Below are 22577 nucleotides of genomic sequence, written 5' to 3' on the forward strand. Positions count from 1 at the left end.
GCTCAGCCCGGGGGGAGCAGGGTGGCCCCGTGCAGCCCCTTGGGGTGGTGGTGGGGTGTCCCCCCATCCCACCCTCCAGTGTCCTAACGGTGGCCCCCCGGGCAGGAACGGGGTCCCGGAGCCCCCCCCGGGGCTCTGGAGCCCCCCGGCCCCCCCCGGGGAGGGTCTCACCTTCCTGCAGGAGACCGCGCTGCTGCTGGCCCCCCCTGAGCCCCCCCTGACACCTCCTGCCGCCCCCCCGGAGCACCCCGGGCTCCCCCCGGACCCCGCCGGCAGCCCCGATGCCCTCAGCCTCATCAGCCTCCAGTGCCGGCACCTGGCCGGTGGCACCGGTAACGGCACCGGTAATGGCAGTGGTACCAGTAACAGCACCGGTAATGGCACCGGTAACGGCAGTGGTACCAGTAACGGCACCGGTAACGGCAGTGGTACCAGTAACGGCACCGGTAATGGCACCAGCACCGGTAACGGCACCGGCAGCGGGCGGCGGCGCAAGCAGGCAGCCCCCCAGCGCGGTGCCGAGCCCCGGGACCCCTCTTTCCGCGGGGTGACCCTCCGCATGCGCCTGGGCCTCCCCGTCGTCGGCACCGCCGAGGGCTGCCGCCTCCTCATCACCGCCCGCGGCAGCAGGTACCGGGCCCCGGCCTCGCCGTCCGTCTGTCCGGATGCACCCGTGGGCACCCCCAGACTTTTGGCTGCACCGTCCGTCTGTCCGGGTGAAACCCCTGGACCTTGGGCTGCACCGTCCGTCTGTCCGGATGCATCCCTGGGCTGCGCTGTCTGTCTGTCCGTCTGCACCTCCGGGCATCCCTGGAACTTGGGCTGCATTGGCCGGCTGTCCGGCTGCACCGTCTGTCTGTCCGGCTGCACCTTCTCTCCCCGCATCCCCTTTCCCACCAGGCCAGACACCCCGTCCCCCCTCCCTGGCCATGGCCCCCGGGGACCCGGCAGCCCCCGAGGGGGGGGTCCCCATTCCTTGGGGGGGGGTATCCCCATTCCAGGGGTGTCCCCGCGCTCCCGCTGACCCCCCTTTCCCGCAGGGATCCCAGCCGGAGCCGGGGACGCAGCCCCCCCGCCAGGCCCCCCGGAGCGGGCAGCAGCTCAGAGGACGATGCTCCCCCCACCCCGGGTAAGACGGGGGGGGGGGGGGGATTTGGGGGTGTCTCCACCCCCCACACCCCAACACCGCTGGGATTTGGGGGTGCAGCCGCGTGTCCCCCACAGGGAGCAAGCGCTGTGCCTCCTGCAAGACACGCCGGACCCCGCTCTGGCGGGCAGCCGAAAACGGGACCCCCCTCTGCAACGCCTGCGGCATCAGGTAGGGGACAGGGACACCCCCCCAGTGACACCCCGACTCTGCCGGGGGGACACCCCCCCCCCAGAACCCCGGCACCGGCTTCACCGCAGGGATTTCTCCCAGGTACAAGAAATACCGGGTGCGGTGCCGACGGTGCTGGAACGTCCCCGGGAAGAGCGGGACCCCCCGTCCCCAGTGTCCCCACTGCGGGGAGCGGTGTCACCCGGCCGGCGGCGGGAGGAGGTGACGGCGAGGACCCCGGCAGCGGCGAGGGGACGGCGGTGACGGCGGTGGCGGCAGCGGAGAGCTGGGGGTGGTGGTGGCTGGGGGGTGTCGGGGTCCTGGCCGGTCCCTTGGGAGCAATTAAACGTCCTGGTGCTGATGGCAGCTTGGCGTGTCCCGGTGTCACCTGCTCCGGGGGGGCCCAGGGTGACAGTTGCGGGGTTGGGGGGGGGGACACGACTTTTGGGGAGCCGGTGCTTGGCTGGGTCTGGATGCCGTCACCGGTGGTTTGGTGGCCCCGGCAGGGAGCTGTGGGGACGAGGATGGGGGGTCCTGGGTGAGGGCTGGGGGCGTGGGATGGGGTTTGGGGACAACGAGGTGGTGGATGGGGTGGGGGTCCTTGGCACTGGCTGGGGACAGTGAGGTGGTGGCCAGGCTGGGGGGGGGTCCCCATCTCCAGCTGTGGGCTGGGGACATGGGACAGGGCTTGGGGACAGGGAAGCGGGGTCCAGGCTTGGGGAGAGCAGGCAGGGAGGGCGGCCGTACGGGCAGGAAAGCGGGCAGGAAGGCGAGGGATTTCCAGGGCAGCTCCAGGATTTTCCAGTGGGATCCAGAGCTGAGGCTGGGCTGAGCCCCGGCCCCCACCGGGCCCCCCCATGGGTGGCAGGGGGACGGGCTCGGGGACACCCCTGCCGGGCTCCTTATTTCTGAGGTGCGGGAGAGGACGGACCCCCCCAGGAGCCCGGACACCAGGGAGCCTTAATGCCGCCCCCCGCCCTGCAGCTGGAGTCACCATCTTCCTCCCTCCCATTAAAATGGAATTATTTATTGGGTGTTGCTTTATCCGCCGGGGAAGAGCCGAGCCAGCGGCCGAGGCCCCCCCCGAGCATGCCGCCCCTGAGTTACGGCTGTGCCGCCCTTGGCACAGCACTGAAATGGTTAAAAAACACCCCCCGAAAAACCCCAACCCCACCCCAAATTGCCCCCAAAACCCCGTTGTGGCCGGGGCGGAGGGTACACGGGGAACCCCCAAACCTCCATCCCACCCGGGACGGGGATGTTCCCGGTTACGGCTGGGTGAGCTGGATGCCGTAAATCTCGCCGCGGTCGTGCCGTTGCCGGTGCAGGCAGGCGGCTTCGGAGGAGCCCTCGGCATCCCGCACGTTGTATTCCCCCTTCTTACACGCCGTCGACTTCAGGTAATAACCGCCGGCAGCCGCCAAACCCACCGCGGTGACGGCACCCAAGGAGCCCAGCGAGGCCACCAGCGCCAGCCGGCTCTCTGCAAGGCGGGAAGGTGCCGGTGACGCCGCGGCGGTGATGGAGAGGTCTGTTCCCCCCTCCCCTTTACCAATTCACCCCATCTCACCGTCCACCCGCACCATCACGCTGCCGGCTCGCCGGCCGTGCCTGTTGGTCGCGGTGCAGGTATAAAGCCCCCGGTTGGCAGCGGCGGCGCCGGCTACGGCTACCGAGCGGTTATCGGCGGCGAAGCGGAGGTTGTTGGCGGGCGGCAGTGCCCACCCGTAGGTGGGGGTGGGCAGCCCCTCGGCGCGGCACTCCACGCTGAAGCTGGCGCCGCGCGAGACGTTGGCGGAGGGCAGCACGCGCAGGCTCACCGCCACGGGGCTGTCTGCACCGGGGTGGCAGTGTCCGTCAGCCAAACACACCGCCCTGCATTTAAAAACAACCGAAACCCCCTTTTTCCGCCCCAAAAAGCCGCTCCCCGCACTCACACTCGACGGCGACGGTGACGTTGCGGAGGGCAGAGCCGTGGGCGTTGGTGGCCCGGCACTGGTAGGTGCCGGCGTGGGCACGGGTGACGTTGGGGCTCGCCGGGGGGGGGTCCTGGCCGTCCCCCCAGCTTGGCGCAGGCGACGCGGGGCGGGGGGTTCCCGCTGGCGGCACAGGCCAGCTCTGCCGGCGTCCCCTCCACCCAGAGCCGCTGCGCCGGGCAGCCCGTCTCGCCGATGCTCGGCTCGTCTGCAAACCGGGAGGGACACGGCGGGAGGCGGGGGGCTGGGGACCCGCAATGGGGCGCGGGGACCAACCGCCCACCCCCTGCTCCCCACCCTGCACCGGTGAGACCGGCCCGAAGGCAGCCGGGCTCCCCACCGGGCTGGCACGGACACGGCATCCCCGGCACGGACACGGCATCCCAGCCGTGGCATCCCCAGCGTGGTCATGGCATCCCTGGCATGGCCACGCCGTGCCCAGCACAGGTACGGCATCCCCAGCTGTGGCATCCCTGGCACAGCTATGGCATCCCCGGCACGGACACGGCATCCCCGGCACCACCAGATCCTCGTCCTCTCCCCGGCACTCACACTCGACGGTGACGACGACGCTGCGGACGGCCGAGCCGTGCTTGTTGGTGGCTCGGCAGACGTAGCGGCCGGCATCGGCCCGACTGACGGCCCGGCTCCCCCGGGCGCGGGTGGCACCGCCGTCACGGGCGCAGCGGGTGCTGGGCGGGGGGTCCCCGTCGGCGCGGCACGCGAGCTCCCGCCGCTCCCCCTCCACCCAGGTGCGGTGTGCCGGGCAGCCCCTCTCCGTCAGGGTGGGCTCGTCTTGGGGGAGAAAAGAGGGGTCCTGGTTAGCACGGTCGCTGCCGGCGCAGCCGCGGCGGGAGATGCCGGCGCGACTCACACTCCACACGGACGGTGACCAGCCGGCTCCGTGTCCCCAGGCTGTTGGTGGCATTGCAGAGGTAGGTGCCGGCTCGCGAACGGGTGACCAACTCCAGCTCCCCGGTGCTGACGGCGACGCCGTTCCTGCCGCAGACGACGGTGGGCACGGGGTTGCCGGCGGCACGGCAGGACAGCACCTCCCGTGTCCCCCGCAGCCACGTGCGGTTGCTGGGGCAGTCGCTCGCCGCCATTTCGGGCATGTCTGGAAAAGATGGAGGGATGCGCCGGGCATGCCGGGAGCAGCCCGTGCCGGCTGCCACGGGCACAACCGGGACCCTCCGGTGCGGCGCTCACAGAGCACGGCGAGCCGGGTGTCCGCGTCCTTTGTCACCGCGCCGTCGCCGATGGCCAGGCTGGCCCGGCACCCGAATTGCCGCCCGTCATCCTCCCGCCGGGCCACCAACCGCAGCTCCAGCTGGGACTGCGGCCCCTCGGCCAGGACCCCCCCGTCGGCATCACGGAGCTGCAGCCGGACGGCGGGGGGTTCGGCGACGCCGGCACGGCACACCACCATCACCTCGCTGCCCGCCGGCGCCGACGCTGGGCTCAGCTCCAGGACGGGTGCTGGGAAGCCTGCGGGAAGGTGCCGTGGGTTCAACGGGATTTTGGGATGGGGTCCGGTTATCGCCCCGCCGTGCCTGGCACCTTACGGTAGACGTGGAGCTGCCTCCGTGCCATCCGTGCCGCCGTTGCCACCGCCGCGGTGCAGGTCAGCTCCTGCCACCCCGGGGTGCCGGGTGAGAGCGCGGTGACGGCGGTCAGCACATCCCCGGCCGCTGCCACGGAGAAGTTTAGGCTCTGCTCTGCCAGGGCGATGGTGAAGCGGACATCTCCGGCGGGGAAGGCACCGGCGATCCGGCAGCTGGCGTTGGCGGTGGTGCCGGCTTCAACGTGGGCAGGAGCCCAGAGCTGGGGGGGCTCGGGGAGAGCTGCAGGGATGCGGTGTCACCAGGGCCGTGCCTCGTCCCCAGCTGCACCCCAGTGCCGGGTAGAGGATCCCAGCGGCCGGACCCTCCCCGGGCTCCGGTGCGGATGCGGAGCTGCCAGGAGGGCAGTGGCGAAGTCCCCGTGCCAGGGTGGGACCGGGCATCCCGGCACAGCCCCGTCCACTGGACAAGGCTAGGGAGGGATTCGGCACGGCGCGGTGGGCATCGCGAACGGGATTAGAGTCACGGTGCTCAGCAGAGAGTCTGGGATGGGAACGGGGACTGGGATGGGAACAGGATTGGGATGGGAATGGGGATGGGACTGGGATGGAAATGGAATTGAAACTGGCATGGGAATGGGAACGGGGATGGGGTCAGAATTAGGATGGGAATGGGGATAGGGATGGGGACAAGAATGGAATAGAGAAGGGACTGGGATGGAAATGGAGATGAGACTGGGATGGGAATGGGGATAGCATGGGGATGGGGACAGGACTGGGATGGAAATGGAATTGAAACTGGGATGGGAATGGGAACAGGACAGGGGATGGGTTTAGGAATGGGGATGGGGACTGGAGACAAGAATGGAATGGAGACGGGACCGGGATGGAAATGGAGATGAGACTGGGATGGGAATGGGGATAGCATGGGGATGGGGACAGGACTGGGATGGAAATGGAATTGAAACTGGGATGGGAATGGGAACAGGACTGGGGATGGGGATAGGATTGGGGTGGGAATGGGGACAGCACAGGGATGGGGACTGGAGAAAAGAATGGAATGGAGACGGGACCGGGATGGAAATGGAGATGAGACTGGGATGGGGACAGGATTGGGATGGCGGTCAGATGGGGGCTGGGATGAGCTGGGATGGGGATGGGGACAGGGTGGTGCCGAGCTGCTCCCTGGCTCCCTCCCCCCGGACAGGAGCATCCGCACCAACGCCGGAGCCCGGCCGCGCGGCGGGGACTTACCGAACACCGACAGCTTGACGGGGACGGCGGCGCGGGCGAAGAGGGGCCCGTGGGGCCGCAGGGACAGCTCGGCGTGGCAGGTGACGTCCTGCCCGTGGTCCCCGGGGCTGGCGGTCAGCAGGTGACTGACGGCCACGCTGGCGCTGCCCTCGGCGGCACCGAAACTTTCCGTCCGCAGAGTTTCGGCACCTCGGCGCAACGTCACCGTCAGGTTCCCCACCGGAGCCACCTCCACCACCCGGCACGTCAGGTTACGGCTGTCACCCACCGCCATGGCCGGCACCGGCTCCAGCACCACCCGCTCCGGCAACCCTGGGAGGTGGCAACCGCCGAACCGTCGACCGTGGCCCCCCACTCCGCTCGGCCCCCCGACCCCCGGCACTCACGGTAGACGAGGATGCTGGTGCTGGCGTTGACTTGGGTGTCACCGCAGCGCCCGTAGCACGTGGCGGTGCCGGGGCTCCACTGGGAGACGTTGAGGAGCCGAAAGCTTTGCCAGCGGCGCCCGCCGGCCCCCGCGTCCACAGTCAGGGGGGTCTCCAGCCCCAGCGTGGCGTTGCCCCCCGGGCAGGCGCTGCGGCTGCAGTTGATGGCCACCGAGCCCCCGAAGGGCACCACGGCCACCCGTGGCCAGGCCCCCACCGTGAACGTGCCCCGGGCGGCCCCTGCGAGAGCCCCCACCGCGGGCAGCCCCCGCCGGCTTAGCCCTGGCACCCCTCCGGCTGGAGACCCCCCCCCCGATCCCGGTGAGCCCTGTGCCGAGGCGCACCCCCCCACCATGCTCCCAGGAGGGGACCCAGGCAGGTGGGCTCCTGGGGGTCCCCCTGTCCCCCCCCCCCCTTGGGTCCTTCGGGTCCATCCCACCCCCCCCCCTAGAAATAAGGGACCCAGGTGGCCGGGCCCCCCAGTGTCCACCCCCCCCCAGTCCCCCCAGCATTAAGGGTCCCTGCTGTTGGGGTTCCCCCCCCCCCTTCCCACTCTCCATCCTGCTGGATCCCAGGTGTCAGGGCTCTCTGGGGGTCCAGCCTGCCCCCCCCCATAATTAAGAGTCCCTGTGGTCTGGGCTCCCCAGGGCTCACCCCCCCCCCCCAAATTAAGGGACCCAGGCATCAGGCCTCCTCGGGGTTCACCCCCCCTCCCCATAATTACAGGTCCCTGGTGTCTGGGGGGTTGCCAGGAATGCCCCCCCCCTCTATAATTAAGGGTCCTTGGTGTCTGGGGTCCCAGGAGACCACCCCCCCCTTCCCAGCACGATGGGTCCCAGGTCCCCGGGGTGCCCCCCCCGCATCCCAGAGGGACCCAGGCGTCCTCCCCCCCCCCCCGACCCCCTCCCTACCTGCGAGCGCCAGGATGAGGGGGGGCAGCAGCCGCGCGGCCGGGCAGGGGGGTCCCATCGGGTCCCGGCTCCGCTGGGGGGGCAAGATACGGGGAGGAAGAGGAGGCTGGGGATGAAGAGGAGGATGGAGATGAAGGGGAGGATGGGGATGAAAAGGAGGATGGGGATGAAGGGGAGGATGAGGAGGATGGGGAGGATTGGGATGAAGAGGAGGATGGGGAGGATGGGGAGGATGGGGATGAAGAGGAGGATGAGGAGGATGGGGATGAAGGCAGCTCCTCCGCTGCCGCGCACGGAGGCGAGGACGGCGCCGGTACCGCGGGGCTGCTCCTCCCCCCGCCCCCGGCTGAGCCCTCCCGAGGCTCCGGCCTCCCCCGCCCGGTGCTCGGCGCTGCACAGGACCCCCCCCGTGCCCGGATCGGGACCCCCCCCCCCCTTGCCCCATCCTGCCCAGACACCACCACCCCCCCCAAACTCTGCAGCCCGGAGCCAGCACCCCTGTGCCGCGGGTTTAAGCACCGATCCTGCGTGGGTGCAGCGACAGACGGGGACCAGCTGTGTCCCCCCCCCCAAGCACGGGGTGTCACCCACGCACCCACGGGGGGGGGGAACGACAGGGTGGGGGACGGGCACGGGCTGTCAGCGCGGCTGGGGGGGTTGGGGCAACCTGTAGCCGCTCGTGGGGTGCATGGCGTGTGCATGGCGTGTGCGTGGCGTGTGCGTGGCGTGTGCATGGCGGCGTGGGCGGCACATGTGTGTGCAGGCGGGCGTTGCGTACGCATGCAGGGGTGTGTGTCGTGTCCAAGCAGGCATGCGTTGCGTGTGCGGGCCGGTGGGCGTACCGCATGCATGCAGGCGTGCGCTGCGTGTGTGTCGTGCATTGCGTGTGCGTATCACGTGTATGCCAGTGTATTGTGTGCACGCAGGCATGCATTGTGTGTGCATGCAGATACATGTATCGTGCACGCAGGCATGCATTGCATGTGCGTGCTGGGGTGTATCATGTACGTGCCGGTGCGTGTATGCAGGCGTGCATTGTGTGTGCATGCAGATACACGTATCGTGCACGCAGGCATGCATTGCATGCGCACGCAGATACATGTACCACGTGCACGCAGGCATGCATTGCATGCGTGTGCCGGTGAGTGTGTATATTGCGTGCACGCAGGCGTGCATTGCATGTGCATGCAGATGACTGTATCGTGCACGCAGCCACGCACCGTTCGTGCCCGTGTGTGTGTCGTGCGTGCATCACATGTGCATGTAGGTGTATCGTGCATTGCGCGTTCACGCCGGCGTGTATCACGCGTGTGCATCGTGGGCGTGCAGGCGTGCACACCAACATCGTCCCCCCCCCTCCGAGCACACGCCAAAGCCGCCGCCATGGCAGGTGCCCCCTTCACCCCCCATCCCCGGCCCGGTCCCCTCGCCGTGCCGGCGGCGCGGGCGAGGCGTGATTCCTGCCTTACCTCGGCCTACGTGCCGCGGCGACGCGCCGCCTGCCCACGCCGCCTCTTCGCCTGCACCGGCACCGGCAGCCGAAGCAGGCCTCGCCGTGCCGTGCCGTGCCGTGGCATGGCGTGCCGTGGCATGGCGTGCCGTGGGCCGGTGTCATGCCGGGGCGTGAGCGACGGTGCCAGCGAGCGACAGGCGCTGCCGCGCTCCCGCTCCCGCCGCGCTCGCTCGGCGGCAGGCTCCGGTTGGGGACGGATGCTCGGGTACCGAATCCGGGGGCGGCAGCCCACCCCCCCCCCCCCCCAGGGCCCCGCTCTGGCCCCCCCCAAAGCGTCCCCCAGCCCCAGCTTTGTCCCTAGAGCCCCTCCCCTGCTTTGGCTCCCATCCACCCCCCCCCCCAGCCCTTATTCCCGGCTCCAGCCCCCCCCCGTACCCCCCAATTCCCTGCCCGTACCCCTATTCCCCCCCTGCCTGTACCCCAATCCCCTGCCTGTACCCCCATCCTGCCCCCCCCAGCAGGGCTGGCAGCCCCCGGGGGTCACCGAGGAGATTGGGGGGGACGTGTCACCCCCCCCGGCATCCCCCCGGCAGCACCGCGGGTGTCGCCAGGATGACACTTAATTGCTCCCAAGGGGCCAGCCAGGACCCAGACAACCCCCATTACAGCCCAGTATAGACCAGTACAGCCCAATACACCCCAGTACAGCTTCGTACAGCCCAGTGCAGACCAGTACAGCTTCATATAGCCCAGTACAGCCCAATGCAGCTTAGTATAGCCCAATACGGTCCAGTACAGCGTAGTATAGCCCAGTACAGCCCACTCCCCTTGTGTCACTTGTGACGCAGACCTGTTCCCTGAGCCCACAAGGACGATTCAGCCATTAAGAGACATTTTTGCCCCCGCCGGCAGGGGAGCCTGAGGCCAGGGTGATGGGCACAGCAGGGAGGTCTCCATCTTTGGGGGCCACCGAGCCCCCCCCCCAATCCTTGCAGCAGGTACAACCTGGGGCTGCAACCACCACGTCCCCCCCTCCTCGCACCACTGCCAACGGGGCTGGATACGTCCCTTGGACCCCGGGAGGGGGTTGGCTTCACGCAGGGTGGGGGGACATGGCTCTTGGGGTCGGGGGGGGCTATGGCAGAGGCCCCACATCATTGGGGGGGGGCATCCTCCGGCCTCAAGCACGGCGGTTCCATCTCCAGCCGCCTCTGCCGCAGCCGGTAGTGCCGGATTTTCTTCTTGTGGTGGTAGATGCCGTAGATCGCCGCCAACCCCACCATGTACCGGGAGCACCACGGCAGGGTCGTGATCTGCCGGAGAGCGGGGACAGCGACTGCACCATCCCCAGGACCCCCGCGACCACCGGAACCTCCAAAATCACCGGGATCCCCAAGACCCCCGAGATGTGCATCCGGGAGGTGGGTCGGGATGCAGGTGGGATGAGCTGGGACGCATGGGATGTCCCCAGCCAGGTCACGGTGCAGGGGGACAAGCCAGGACCCTGGCACGGCTCTACCGCACAAAGCCAGGAGCAGCCCGGCAAGGGACCAGGCAGCGAGGCCGTGCCGGGGCTTTGCCATGCCAGGGTTTTGCCGCGCCGGGGAGCGGGAAGCTGCGGGGATGGGAGTGGAAGCCAGAGCCCATCACCCTGAGATCAGAGGCACATCGTCCCCCATCCCTTGCCGTGACGGCCGCTCTCCATCCTTCCTCTCTGCCCCGGCAGCGCCCCACCATCATCACCATCACCAGTGCCGGATGCCAGTGAGCGAATAACGGCAGAAGAAAAGAAGTGGGTTTGGGTACCACGGCGCATGCTCGGCCCAACCGTGACCACGGAGGTCCAAGAAACACCCCGGCGTTTGGTTATCCCCATCCCCAGCCAAAACCCCAGCAGGCTGTGGTGCTGCTGCCAACAGCGTTTATTGGTGCACCATGTCGTGACAGCATCTTCCAGCCTCTCCGGTGGCTGCAACTCGCTCCATTCCAGCTCCTCGCCCTCCCGCCAGCAATGGTGGCAACGCGGCCCCGGCACCGAAATCCTGGGATTCAGCCCGGACGCTCCCCACGGGGCACCAAGATGCCTGGCCCCGCTGTCACCGGCTTCGGGTCTCCCAAGGGATAAAGTTCAGAGAAAAATGGAGCATCTCCATGATGTTATGTTCCTGTGGCAACAGTGGCGGCCGGCGCCGTCTCACCGTAGTGTCCACCATCCCACTGCGGCTCCCACCCTGTCCCCGATGTCACCGTCACATCACTCGGAGGGAGCCGGCAGCCACGGCGCTCAGCCCTTGCCGGGGCGCTTGCCCACGGGCAGGGGAGTGGGACGGGCAGGGGGCTGCCGGCCCCTCCGCCGCCTCTGCCCGGCTACGGTTGAGCCTCCTGCGCCGAACCGTTGAGCGCGGCCGTCTCCTCTGAGCATCCCGCTGTCCGCCGCTGCTCCATCTCCAGCTGCTTCTGCCGCTCCTGCAGCCGGTACTCCCGGATTTTCTTCTTGTGGTAGTAAATGCGGTAGCCCATCCCGCCGGCGATCAGGGCGGCCAGCACCACCGCTGGCAGCAGCACCAGGAGCACCACGTCGGGGTCACGGTCTGTCGGAGAGCAAGGATGGGTGGTCAGCGATGCTGAGCCCGCACTGTCCCCCTGGGACCCCCCAAAACCCCCGTCCCCACTCACAGTCCACCCACACGGTGACGTTCCGGACGGCTGTACCCAGCGGGTTGGTGGCCCGGCACTGGTAGATGCCGGCGTGGGCGCGGGTGACCGGCTGCGGCACCCCGGTGGGGAAGGGCTCGCTGTTCTTGGTGCACTCCAGGCTGGGCGAGGGCTTGCCCCGTGCCGAGCAGCGCAGGGTCTCATCCTGCCCCTCCGTCCAGTTCTGGCTGGGGGGGCAGCTCCCGTCGTCCATCCACGGTCCGCCTGGAGGTGAGAGCAGGAGAACCTCATTTCTCCCCGGCACGAGCCCTGCCGTTGCCGCCACCCCGGGCCAGGGCTGCCAGGGTCCCCACGGCAGCCGGGGGTCCTGCAGCCTGGTACGGGACCCCAAGTCTTGCACCGAGGCTGTGGGGCTTTGCATGGAAGGTGAGAAGTTTTACACCAGGGAGAAGGAGCTTTGCACCAGGGCACGGCGACAGAAGGGTTTTGCACCAGATCCAAGGGGTTTTGCATGGGGGCAGAAGGGTTTTGCACGGGATCGAGGGGCTTTGCACGGGATAGAAGGGGTTTGCACGGGATCGAGGGGCTTGCACGGGGCAGAAGGGTTTTTGCACAGGGGCAGAAGGGGTTTGCACCAGGGCTGGGGGGTTTTTGATGAGGACAGATGGGGTTTGCACAGGGCCGAGGGGCTTTGCGCCAGAGCAGAAGGATTTTGCCCGGGGTGGAAGAGCTTTGTGTGGGGGCAGAAGGGGTTTGCACCAGGGCTGGGGGGTTTTGCAAAGGCTCAGCAGGGTGTTGCACCGGCGCCGGCACAGCTCCCGCTGCCCCACTCACACGTGACGTGCAGCGTGGCCGTGGCCGAGCTCTTCTGCAGAGTCTCGTTGCCCACGCCGAGCTGCGCGTCGCAGACGAACTCGGCCCCGTCGTCGTCTTCACTGACCATCAGCTGCCAGACCGAGGGACCCTCCGTCCAGGGCTGCGGGGCCCAGCGGCCCCCGCGGAGCTGCAGCTTCAGCCCCGGGGGCCAGCTGGGTGCCGAGGAGCACTCGATGGCCACCGGCTCGTTGCAGGAGGCGTTGGGCTTGCTGATGACCAGGTGAGGCTGGGGGAAGTCTGCGGTGGGGAGGGAGATGGCACCCAACCTCTTGGCTCATCCCAAAGGGGATCCCGCCCGAGCTGTGCCAGATCCGGGACCCAGCTCATCCCGACGTCTCGCCCCCACCCCACCGAGACCGGTTGCGGCCCCAGCTCCATCCCAGTTTGCCCCATCCCACCGCCCCCCCGAGGAGTGGGGGGCTCCCCAGGTGCAGCGCATCCCTACCCCCTTCCCGCATCCCCCCGTCCCTGGTCCCCGTCCACCGGGAAAGCCCCGTGGGAAGGACGCGAGCGGCCTCTTACCGTAAGCCAGCACCCTAAAAGTCGCCATCTTCCTTTCTCCAAAGCAGGAGAAGTAGCAGAAAATGTCGGAGAGGGGCTCGGTGATGTTGTAGAGCCGGATGCTCAGCCAGCCCGGCCCCCGGCCCACCCACTCCTTGCTGAGGGAGGTCTCCAGCCCCCCGGGTGCCCCGGCCTCGGGGCAGCTGCTGGAGCAGTTCAGCAGCACCGTCCCACCGTAGCCCACCTCCGAGGAGGTCCCCTCCACCGTCACCTCGAAGGAGTTGGTGGGTGGTCCTGGAAAGGGACGGCGGGGTGCAGGTGGGATGAGCTGGGACACACGGGATGAGCTGGGAGACATGGGATGTCCCAGGGGAGGTGGGTCGGCGTGCAGGTGGGATGAGCTGGGATGCACGGGATGAGCTGGGAAGGCGGGTTGGGATGCAGGTGGGATGAGCTGGGATGCATGGGAAGGTGGGTCAGGGTGAAGGTGGAATGAGCAGGGACACAAGGGATGAGCTGGGACATATGGGATGTCCCAGGGGACATGGGTTGGGATGCAGGTGGGATGAGCTGGGATGCATGGGATGAGCTGGGAAGGCAGGTTGGGATGAGCTGGGATGCATGGGAAGGTGTGTCGGGGGGAAGGTGGAATGAGCACGGACACACGGGATGAGCTGGGAAGGTGGGTTGGGGTGAAGGTGGAATGAGCAGTGACACATGGAGTGAGCTGGGACATATGGGATGTCCCAGGGGAGGTTGGTCAGGATGCAGGTGGGATGAGCTGGGATGAGCTGGGAAGGTGGGTCAGGGTGAAGGTGGGATGAGCTGGGACACAGGATGAGCTAGGAAGGTGGGTCGGGATGCAGGTGGGATGAGCTGGGATGCATGGGATGAGCTGGGACGCGTGGGACGTCCCCAGCCAGGTTGGGGTGCAGGGGAATGATCCAGGACCCAGGGATGGCACTCACCGCACAAAGCCAGGAGCAGCCCGGCAAGGGACCAGGCAGCGAGGCCGCGCCGGGGCTTTGCCGCGCCGGGGAGCGGGGAGCCGCGAGGACGGGAGCGGAAGCCAGAGCCCATCACCCTGGCACAGGGCGCTGGGGGGAGGACGCGGCTCAGAGGCACATCGTCCCCCATCCCTTGCCGTGACGGCCGCTCTCCATCCTTCCTCTCTGCCCCGGCAGCGCCCCAGCTCCGTCCCAGCCCCACCATCATCACCAGCACGATGCCGGATGCCAGTGAGCGAATAACGGCAGAAGAAAGGAAGTGGGTTCGGGTACCACGGCGCATGCTCGGCACAACCGTGGCCACGGAGGTCCCAGAAACACCCCGGTGTTTGGTTATCCCCATCCCCAGCCAAAACCCCAGCGGACTGCGGCGCTGCTGTCAACAGTGTTTATTGGTGCACCATGTCGTGACAGCGTCTTCCAGCCTCTCCGATGGCTGCATCTCCCTCCGCTCCACCTCCTCGCCCTCCCGCCAGTATTGGTGCCAACGCGGCCCCGGCACCAAAATCCTGGGATTCAGCCCGGCTTCTCCCCACGGGGCACCAAGACGCCCGGCCCCGCTGTCACCGGCTTCAGGTCTCCCAAGGGATAAAGTTCGGAGAGAAAAGGAGCGTCTCCACGATGGGGGGCAAGAAGCGCCTCGCCCCACCGACATCCCAAGTGTGTGCCAGCCTGGCGCATCCCCATCTCAGAGCTGTCACCTTCCTGTGGCAACAGTGGCGGCCGGCGCCGTCTCACCGTAGTGTCCACCATCCCACTGCGGCTCCCACCCTGTCCCCGATGTCACCGTCACATCACTCGGAGGGAGCCGGCAGCCACGGCGCTCAGCCCTTGCCGGGGCGCTTGCCCACGGGCAGGGGAGTGGGACGGGCAGGGGGCTGCCGGCCCCTCCGCCGCCTCTGCCCGGCTACGGTTGAGCCTCCTGCGCCGAACCGTTGAGCGCGGCCGTCTCCTCTGAGCATCCCGCTGTCCGCCGCTGCTCCATCTCCAGCTGCTTCTGCCGCTCCTGCAGCCGGTACTCCCGGATTTTCTTCTTGTGGTAGTAAATGCGGTAGCCCATCCCGCCGGCGATCAGGGCGGCCAGCACCACCGCTGGCAGCAGCACCAGGAGCACCACGTCGGGGTCACGGTCTGCCGGAGAGCAAGGATGGGTGGTCAGCGATGCTGAGCCCGCACTGTCCCCCTGGGACCCCCCAGGACCCCCGTCCCCACTCACAGTCCACCCACACGGTGACGTTCCGGACGGCTGTACCCAGCGGGTTGGTGGCCCGGCACTGGTAGATGCCGGCGTGGGCGCGGGTGACCGGCTGCGGCACCCCGGTGGGGAAGGGCTCGCCGTTCTTGGTGCACTCCAGGCTGGGCGAGGGCTTGCCCCGTGCCGAGCAGCGCAGGGTCTCATCCTGCCCCTCCGTCCAGTTCTGGCTGGGGGGGCAGCTCCCATCATCCATCCGGGGTCCAGCTGAGGAGAGAGCCAGGATAGGGACAAGAAATTAATTCCCATCTGGAAATTTCCCCTTCAGCATTCCGGGATGGAGCCCGGCGGCGCCACTCTCACCGTTGACGGTGAGCCGGATGGGTGTGCTCGTCTTCGGGGCTTTGTCACGGACAGGTAGCTTGGCATCACAGCTCAGCTCCATCCCATCGTCTTCCTCCTGCGTCATGAGGTTGAAGAGCAGCGGGGACGGTCCCCACCCTGCCAACTCACGGTTGCCGGCACGGATCCGCAGCCGGAGTTCGGCAGAGTGGCCGCGCGGCAAAGCGCAGCCCACCGTCACCGCCGTGCCGGCTGCCGGGCTGGTGGTGCTGACGTTCAGCTGCGGCGAAGGGAAACCTGCGGGTGATGGAGACAACGCCGGGGTGGTCCGGTGACGCCGTGGCGTGAAACCGCTCCCCCCTTCCCGGCACAACGCGCCGGGGCCATGCTGCTGGCGGGCCTTTGCCGGCACCAGTGCCGCTGGCACTCACGGTAGACGTGGACGGTCGCCTCCTTCCACCGCTCTCTGCCTCCCACCGTCACGGTGCAAACCAGCCTAAAGTTCCCCGGCTGGCTGTGGGACACCTCGGCGGTGGCCTGGTGCCCATCCGGGCTGGTGGAGAGCGGCAGGGTACGGTTGGCGAGCTCCAGCTTGAACTCTGCCTCTGGGAAGACGCGGTCAACGGTGCAGCTGGTGTTCACCATCTCGCCGGTCTCCAGGTAGATGTCAGGCTCCAGCCTGAGATCCTCAGGGAATTCTGCCACCAGAGAAAAACGCCCCGGGATGAGCCAGTTGCCACAACCACGGCGGAGCAAACGCCGGTAAGATGCCGGTGCCGACTTACCGTACACGTTCAACGTCTGCGGCTCTGAGGTGGTGGAGAAGCGCGGGCCGTAGGGTGCCAGGTTGAGCAGTGCCTGGCAGGTGATGTTCTGCCCGTTGTCCTGGCGCTGTGCCGTCAGCAAGTGGGTCACCCGCACCGCCACCGGCTCGTCTTGGCTGTGCTGCTCGAAGGTTTCGGCGTGCAGCACCTCACCGCCCCGCCACAGGATCACCGTCAGGTTCTGGATCGGCGCGACGTCGGACACGTTGCATGCCAGCTCTTGGCTTTTACCCACCACCAGCTGCGGTATTGACTCCAGCGCCGCTGGCTTTGGCACACCTGGGGGAAAGATGCAGCGTGACGGGGATGATCCCGGTGTACCGGCGTGGGCAGGGACCCCCTCTCCCCATGGTGCCTTACGGTAGGCGGTGAGGTTGATGGGCACCGTCATCCTCTTCTGGTTGCAAACGTAGTAGCAGAGGATGCTGGATTTCCACACGGTGACGTTGAGCAGCTCCACCACCGTCTCCCCCGGCCCCGTCGTCACCAACCGCTTCAGAATTGACGTCTCTACGTTGCCGGATGCTTTGGGATCCTGGCACGTCGTCTTCAACTTCAACCGGACCGATCCGCCGTGTTCCACCACCAGCACCGCCGGCTCGACCGACAACTCGAAGGAAGCTCCCAGCTGCCCTGCCGGGAGAACCCACGGGGTTGGGGGGGGGGGTCAGCAGTCGAGGGGACCCCCGGGCTCGTCCCCATCCCTGGCACGGTGAGGGGAAGGTCGAGGGGACCTCCAGACTCGTCCCCATCCCCGGCACGGCAGGAGGGAAGCCAGCCAGCTGCGGCGGGCAGGGAGAAGCTGCAGCACCGCTGAGCTTCTCCTTCGGCTGCGGGAAGTGGCCGGCTTTGCCGGGGGGGCAGGATCCGTCCCCACCATCCAGCTGGAAGCCTTCAGCCGCTAACCCGGTGACCGGGGCAGGGGACACCGAGACCCGCATCCGTCCCTCAGGAACGGTGGCAGCTGTTGCCAGCCGGTGCCTCGTACACCCCCCAGTCCCCTCCCACGCCACGAGCCGGTACTTTTCCAGCAAAGCATCCGTTGCGGAGCCCACTGGGCTGCAGAGGAAGCCCCCCGGGGTGAGTCAGCACCAGCACCCTCGGGTGGGGGATTCCCCAGGAGCAGCTGTAAGAGTTTCCCACCCTCCGGTCGGGGAAGGGAGGAAAAGTCCTGCCCTTTCCCGGAATAACCACTGGCAGGAAGAGAATAAAAAAAAAAAAAAATCCCGCCGCAATCCAGGGATTTCGCAAGGACAAACAAGACCTTGCTCCCCAGGCTCTCCCATAGGATGCAGCATGGAGGCGACGGCCAAGGGGAAAGGGGGGGCTGGGACGGATTCGGGACCCCCATCCCGGTCACCCCACCGGCCCCCGGTGCCAGGCGGCGCCCGACGCCGGCACGGCGGCAGCGCGCTTGCACTCGCGATGGTGCGTCAACGGGGACACACGTCCCGTCCCCGCCGTGACACGTTCATGTGACACGCTCGTGGTGATAAGGTCACGTTGACGTGCTTGTGCTCGCACCAGCACGCTCGCCGCAACGCCGGCGACACGCTCGCGGTAACATCGCTCACACCCGCGCGCTTGTGCTGACACGCTCGCGCCGGCCTCGCCCCGGGGGGGGGGGGTTCACTGGGTCCCCACCACCCTCGCTGGGTGCCAGCCCCAGCCCGGTGTCCCCTCACCTGCGATGACACCCAGGGTGCACAGAGCCAGCGGCAGCGCCGCAGGGTGCATGGTGCGGCAGGGCGCTGGGGTGGGCGCTGGTACCGGCACCGGGTGGGCTCAGTCCTCCGGGAGCGCCGGGATGGGTCAGGCTTCTCCAGGAACACCGGGAGGCGTCGGGAACGCCGCGATGGATCCGGTCAGGCTCTGCGGGACCACTTGGTTCGGGGTCCCCGGGATGGATCCGATGGGGCTCTCCGGGAGCACCGGGAAAGGTCGCTTCAGGCTTCCTGGGATGGGTCCAGTTGGGCTCTCCGGGACCAGTTGGTTTGGGCTCTCCGGGAGCACTGGGAAAGATCGGTTCAGGCTTCCTGGGATGGGTCCGGTCGGGCTCTCCGGGACCAGTTGGTTTGGGCTCTCCGGGACCACCGGGAAAGATCGGTTCAGGCTTCCTGGGATGGGTCCGGTCGGGCTCTCCGGGATCGGTCAGTTCAGGCGCTCCGGGAGCACCGGGATGGCTCCGATCGGCGTCTCCGGGACCGGTTGGTTCAGGCTCCCCGGGACGGATCCAGTCGGGCTCTCGGCACGCACCGGGAAGGGTGGGTTGGGCTCTCCGGGAGCACCGGGAACGGTCGGTTCGGGCTCTCCGGGAGCAGCAGGACGGCTCTGTCCGTCCCGCCCGGGGCGGTGCTTTATGAGCCCGGCTCCAGCCCGGCCCCTCCCGGCCCCCGGGGGAATTCCGGGGCGGCGGGGACTTCGGCGGCGGGGATCCCCCGGGGGAGCGGCCACCGCCGGAGGGGAGGGCTGCCGGGGGGGGGTCCTGCCCCACTGCCCCGGTCGGGGGCAGTTCTCCCGCCCCACTGCCCTCCTGCCCCATTACAAACCAGTTCTCCCGCCCCACTGCCCCATTCTGGGGCAGTTCTCCCGCCCCACTGCCCCATTACAAACCAGTTCTCCTGCCCTCCTGCCCCATTCTGGGGCATTTCTCCCGCTCCACTGCCCTCCTGCCCCATTACAAATCAGTTCTCCCACCCCACTGCCCCATTACAAACCAGTTCTCCTGCCCTCCTGCCCCATTCTGGGGCAGTTCTCCCACCCCACTGCCCTCCTGCCCCATTACAAATCAGTTCTCCTGCCCTCCTGCCCCATTCTGGGGCAGTTCTCCCACCCCACTGCCCTCCTGCCCCATTACAAATCAGTTCTCCTGCCCCACTGCCCTCCTGCCCCATTACAAATCAGTTCTCCCACCCCACTGCCCTCCTGCCCCATTACGGGGCAGTTCTCCCGCCCCACTGTCCCATTACGGGGCAGTTCTTCTGCCCCACAGCCCCATTACGGGGCAGTTCTCCTGCCCCACAGCCCCACTGCCCCATTCTGGGGCAGTTCTCCCGCCCCACTGCCCTCCTGCCCCATTACAAATCAGTTCTCCCACCCCACTGCCCTCCTGCCCCATTCTGGGGCAGTTCTCCCACCCCACTGCCCTCCTGCCCCATTACGGGGCAGTTCTCCCACCCCACTGTCCCATTACGGGGCAGTTCTCCTGCCCCACAGCCCCACTGCCGCATTATGGGTCAATTCTCCTGCCCCACTGCCCCATTATGGGGCAGTTCTCCCACCCCACAGCCCCACTGCCCCATTTCGGGTCAGTTCTCCCACCCCACAGCCCCACCGCCCCATTACGGGGCAGTTCTCCCACCCCACTGTCCCATTACGGGGCAGTTCTCCTGCCCCACAGCCCCACTGCCCCATTATGGGTCAATTCTCCTGCCCCATTACGGGTCAGTTCTCCCACCCCACTGCCCCATTACGGGGCAGTTCTCCTGCCCTGTTGCCCTCCTGCCCCAGCCCACTCGGCCCCACAGGTCTCACTCCAGCCCACGGTGCCGCAAGCATCCCCACGGTTGAGCCCCAGTGCCACGCCAGCTGCTACAGGGTCAGGGCTGGGTACCACCAGCTGAGAGAGGAGGCAGCCGGGGGGGGTCCCATCCTGCACCCCCAACCCATGCGAGCTCAGCATTATGCATCCAAACCGTGATTTCCCATCACCCCGGCACATAACCTCGCTGTCGCCTGGCCGTGGGTGGGTTAAGACGTCGCCAGCTGCTGCAGTGTCAGCCTGGTGACCTCATCCCAAACGCATGGGGAAGGGGACTTGAGCTCCCCAAAACACCCAGCTTCCTCTTTTCTATTGTTTTTTTTTGACTCGAGGGAATTTTTTCCACTGATGGAAACTGAAGGGCTGCGGGGACGGGCAGCAGACGGACCCCGGAGATGCCAGCGCGGCCCCTCGGTCTCTGCCAACTGGGAAGGAGAGCCGGGGTGCCGGCAGTTTGGCTTGGCAGCCCTCCACCCCAACCTCTTAGCAAGACGTTGGCCGCTGGCTTCCCACTGTTTTCTCTTCCCGATGCAGACGGACAAAGGGTCCGGAGGGCGCCGGAGGCTCCGGTTGCAACACCAAGCCCCAGCACCCTCCCTCTCGCAGTCGGCACGCCGCCGCCACCCCGGCTCCGGCACTGCCGAGAGAAGAAAGTCTGGTGCGGCTTCTCATGGCCGCGGGGTTTCGCTTCTGCACCCGGCAGTGAACCCACGCACCTCAATGGGTGCAAGGTTCCTCCCCGAGAGCCGCCACCGAAACACCGCAACCCGGTGTCTACGTCACCACCGCAGCCGGCGACGGCTCTCACGGTGTCCCCCAGCCTCGTCCCCGTGCCGATGGCCGTGCCGCCACCATCCCCAGTTGGCTCGTCCCTGTCCCCGGGGCTGGTTTAGAAGCCGCCGAGCCGGCAGCACCGGGAACGCCGGGCAGAACCCGCTGCCCTTGAGCCTCGGTCCGGCTCCCGGCAGGAATCCCTTATCTCGCTGGCGACCTTCCCCAGGCCCGGCACTCGCCGGCATTCGGAGGCCGCGGTGTTCACCGGCGTGGGCAAAGGGTGTTTCCTGGCCCCATGCTGGCTCAGCAGCCGGGCGGGGGGACGGGGACATGGGGGACGGGGACATGGGGGACACAGAGGTGGATTGGCGGGGATGTGGGGGACGGGATGGATGGGGAGGGACCAGGGACACGGGGACAGATTGACAGGGACCTGAGGGACAAGGACACCGGGGCGGATTGGCAGGGATGGAGACCGGGGCGGGGGGGGGGGACAGGAGATGGATTAGGAAAGACACAGGGGACGGGGACACAGGGGACGGGGACACAGGGGACGGGGACACAGGGATGGATGGGCAGGAGCTGGGGATATGGGAATAGATTGGCAGGGATCTAGGGGATAGGGACACAGGGGTGGATGGGGGGACAGGGGGGACAGGGACATGGGGGACACGGGATGGGTGAGGAGGGTGGTGGGGGAAAAGCACATGGGGGACAGGAGATGGATTAGCAGGGACATGGGGGACAGGGACACGGGGTCAGGAGGTGGATTGGGGGAGCAGGGACACAGGGATGGATTGGCAGGGACCTGAGGGATACGGGTGACGGGATGGATGGGGAGGGACGTGGGGGACGGGGTCATGGGGGGACAGAGGGGCAGGGGTGGGGGGACGGGGCCGCGGCGCTGATGCCGCCGGTGGCGGAAGCGGCGCGGCCACAGGGATGGGGGACGATCCTCCCCCAGCCACCATCACCAAGCCGGTGGGACGCAGACCCTGGTGCAGGATCCGGCCCCGGCGCAGGATCTGTCCCCTCCCGTGCAGGACACGGCCCCCGTGCAGGATCCGGCCCCTCGGAGCAGGACACGGCCGTGGCCAGGATCCAGCCCCTGGACAGAACATGGTCCCTCTGGACAGGATATGACCCCCCAATGTGGGACACGGCCCCTGTGCAGGATACGGCCCCCGGTGCAGGACAGGGCCACGTGCCAGCATCCCCACCACGGCCACCGAGGCAGCTCCCGGCAGGAACGGACACTCGAGGCGTTTCCTGCCTCGTCCGGCTGCCGCGGGGCCGGCCGGGGGCTGCCCCGGCGTCCCCCCACCCTGCCAGCACGTGGCGGGGCCACGGGGGCCCTCGGCTCCCGGCCACGTCGTACGCCAGGCACCGGCCTTTCCGTCCAGCCGCGCCGCGGCTCTGCCCGTCCCCGGTTCCCTGTGCCAGGGGACAGATCCTGCCCTGCCCCTGCGCCGGTGCCCAGCAGCCCGACCCGGGAGCAGCAGCAGTGCCAGCCAGCCCCTGGCACGCTCGCTGTGAGCTCCAAGCCCCACTGCACACTCGCTCCAAGCCCCATTGCACGCTTGCTGTGAGCACCAAGCCCCACTGCACGCTCGCCGTGAGCTCCAAGCCTCATTGCACGCTCGCCGGTAGCAGCAAGCCCCACTGCACGCTCGCTGGGAGCTCCAAACCCCGTTGCACACTCACCCTGAGCAGCAAGCCCCATTGTACGCTTGTTGCGAGCACCAAGCCCCGTTGCACGCTCGCTGGGAGCTCCAAACCCCGTTGCACGCTCACCCTGAGCAGCAAGCCCCATTGCACGCTTGCTGTGAGCACCAAGCCCCATTGCACACTCACCGTGAGCACCAAGCCCCATTGCACACTCACCGTGAGCACCAAGCCCCACTGCATGCTCGCCGTGAGCTCCAAGCCCCACTGCACGCTTGCTCCAAGCCCCATTGCACGCTTGC

At 67.9% G+C, this 22577-nt stretch overlaps 4 protein-coding genes across 6 annotated transcripts; 1 reads left to right on the forward strand and 3 right to left on the reverse strand.

The window, feature by feature from the left end:
• The first annotated feature begins 887 nt into the window (after positions 1-887).
• LOC128147532 (basic proline-rich protein-like) lies at positions 888-1596 on the forward strand. 2 transcript variants are annotated; one of them, XM_052800168.1, is made up of 3 exons: positions 888-1129; positions 1208-1318; positions 1421-1596. In XM_052800168.1, exons 1-3 carry the CDS (start codon positions 1112-1114, stop codon positions 1580-1582), a joined length of 291 nt encoding a protein of 96 aa, XP_052656128.1. In that variant the 5' UTR covers positions 888-1111; the 3' UTR covers positions 1583-1596. The 2 variants fall into 2 exon arrangements, with proteins under 2 accessions (XP_052656128.1, XP_052656127.1); XM_052800167.1 differs by having other exon boundaries at positions 1225-1318.
• Positions 1597-2324: 728 nt separating this feature from the next.
• ICAM5 (intercellular adhesion molecule 5) lies at positions 2325-9018 on the reverse strand. Its single transcript, XM_052800152.1, is given in 12 exon segments — positions 2325-2801; positions 2889-3152; positions 3256-3380; positions 3382-3502; positions 3847-4089; positions 4169-4411; positions 4504-4782; positions 4860-5138; positions 6110-6421; positions 6496-6774; positions 7446-7551; positions 8915-9018. Coding segments are annotated over 11 exon segments (2418 nt in total). The 5' UTR covers positions 7504-7551; positions 8915-9018; the 3' UTR covers positions 2325-2586.
• A 1811-nt stretch (positions 9019-10829) lies between these two features.
• LOC128147527 (intercellular adhesion molecule 5-like) lies at positions 10830-14280 on the reverse strand. Its single transcript, XM_052800162.1, has 5 exons — positions 13899-14280; positions 12952-13224; positions 12388-12666; positions 11575-11817; positions 10830-11489 (listed from the first exon to the last, which is right to left on the reverse strand). Exons 1-5 carry the CDS (start codon positions 14278-14280, stop codon positions 11266-11268), a joined length of 1401 nt encoding a protein of 466 aa, XP_052656122.1. The 3' UTR covers positions 10830-11265.
• Positions 14281-14309: 29 nt separating this feature from the next.
• LOC128147524 (intercellular adhesion molecule 5-like) lies at positions 14310-18112 on the reverse strand. 2 transcript variants are annotated; one of them, XM_052800158.1, is made up of 7 exons: positions 17981-18112; positions 16656-16928; positions 16257-16574; positions 15903-16169; positions 15493-15768; positions 15154-15396; positions 14310-15068 (listed from the first exon to the last, which is right to left on the reverse strand). In XM_052800158.1, exons 1-7 carry the CDS (start codon positions 18030-18032, stop codon positions 14845-14847), a joined length of 1653 nt encoding a protein of 550 aa, XP_052656118.1. In that variant the 5' UTR covers positions 18033-18112; the 3' UTR covers positions 14310-14844. The 2 variants fall into 2 exon arrangements, with proteins under 2 accessions (XP_052656118.1, XP_052656117.1); XM_052800157.1 differs by having other exon boundaries at positions 16257-16928.
• Between the last annotated feature and the right edge of the window lie 4465 nt (positions 18113-22577).

The sequence above is a fragment of the Harpia harpyja genome, chromosome 10, assembly GCF_026419915.1.
Source record: "Harpia harpyja isolate bHarHar1 chromosome 10, bHarHar1 primary haplotype, whole genome shotgun sequence".
NCBI lineage: Eukaryota > Metazoa > Chordata > Aves > Accipitriformes > Accipitridae > Harpia > Harpia harpyja.

Excerpts from the sequence above, each read along its gene's own strand:
- LOC128147532 (XM_052800167.1), top strand. The coding sequence starts at position 930 with ATGGCCCCCGGGGACCCGGCAGCCCCCGAGGGGGGGGTCCCCATTCCT. Across the intron at positions 1,130-1,224 it reads CGATGCTCCCCCCACCCCGG|GGAGCAAGCGCTGTGCCTCC; the intron begins GTAAGACGGGGG and ends TGTCCCCCACAG. Across the intron at positions 1,319-1,420 it reads TGCAACGCCTGCGGCATCAG|GTACAAGAAATACCGGGTGC; the intron begins GTAGGGGACAGG and ends GATTTCTCCCAG.
- LOC128147527 (XM_052800162.1), bottom strand. The coding sequence starts at position 14,280 with ATGGGGATAACCAAACACCGGGGTGTTTCTGGGACCTCCGTGGCCACG. Across the intron at positions 12,667-12,951 it reads TTTTAGGGTGCTGGCTTACG|ACTTCCCCCAGCCTCACCTG; the intron begins GTAAGAGGCCGC and ends TCCCCACCGCAG. Across the intron at positions 11,490-11,574 it reads CGTCACCGTGTGGGTGGACT|ACCGTGACCCCGACGTGGTG; the intron begins GTGAGTGGGGAC and ends GCTCTCCGACAG.
- LOC128147524 (XM_052800157.1), bottom strand. The coding sequence starts at position 18,032 with ATGCACCCTGCGGCGCTGCCGCTGGCTCTGTGCACCCTGGGTGTCATC. Across the intron at positions 15,769-15,902 it reads GGCGACCGTCCACGTCTACC|GTTTCCCTTCGCCGCAGCTG; the intron begins GTGAGTGCCAGC and ends CATCACCCGCAG. Across the intron at positions 15,397-15,492 it reads CATCCGGCTCACCGTCAACG|CTGGACCCCGGATGGATGAT; the intron begins GTGAGAGTGGCG and ends CTCTCTCCTCAG.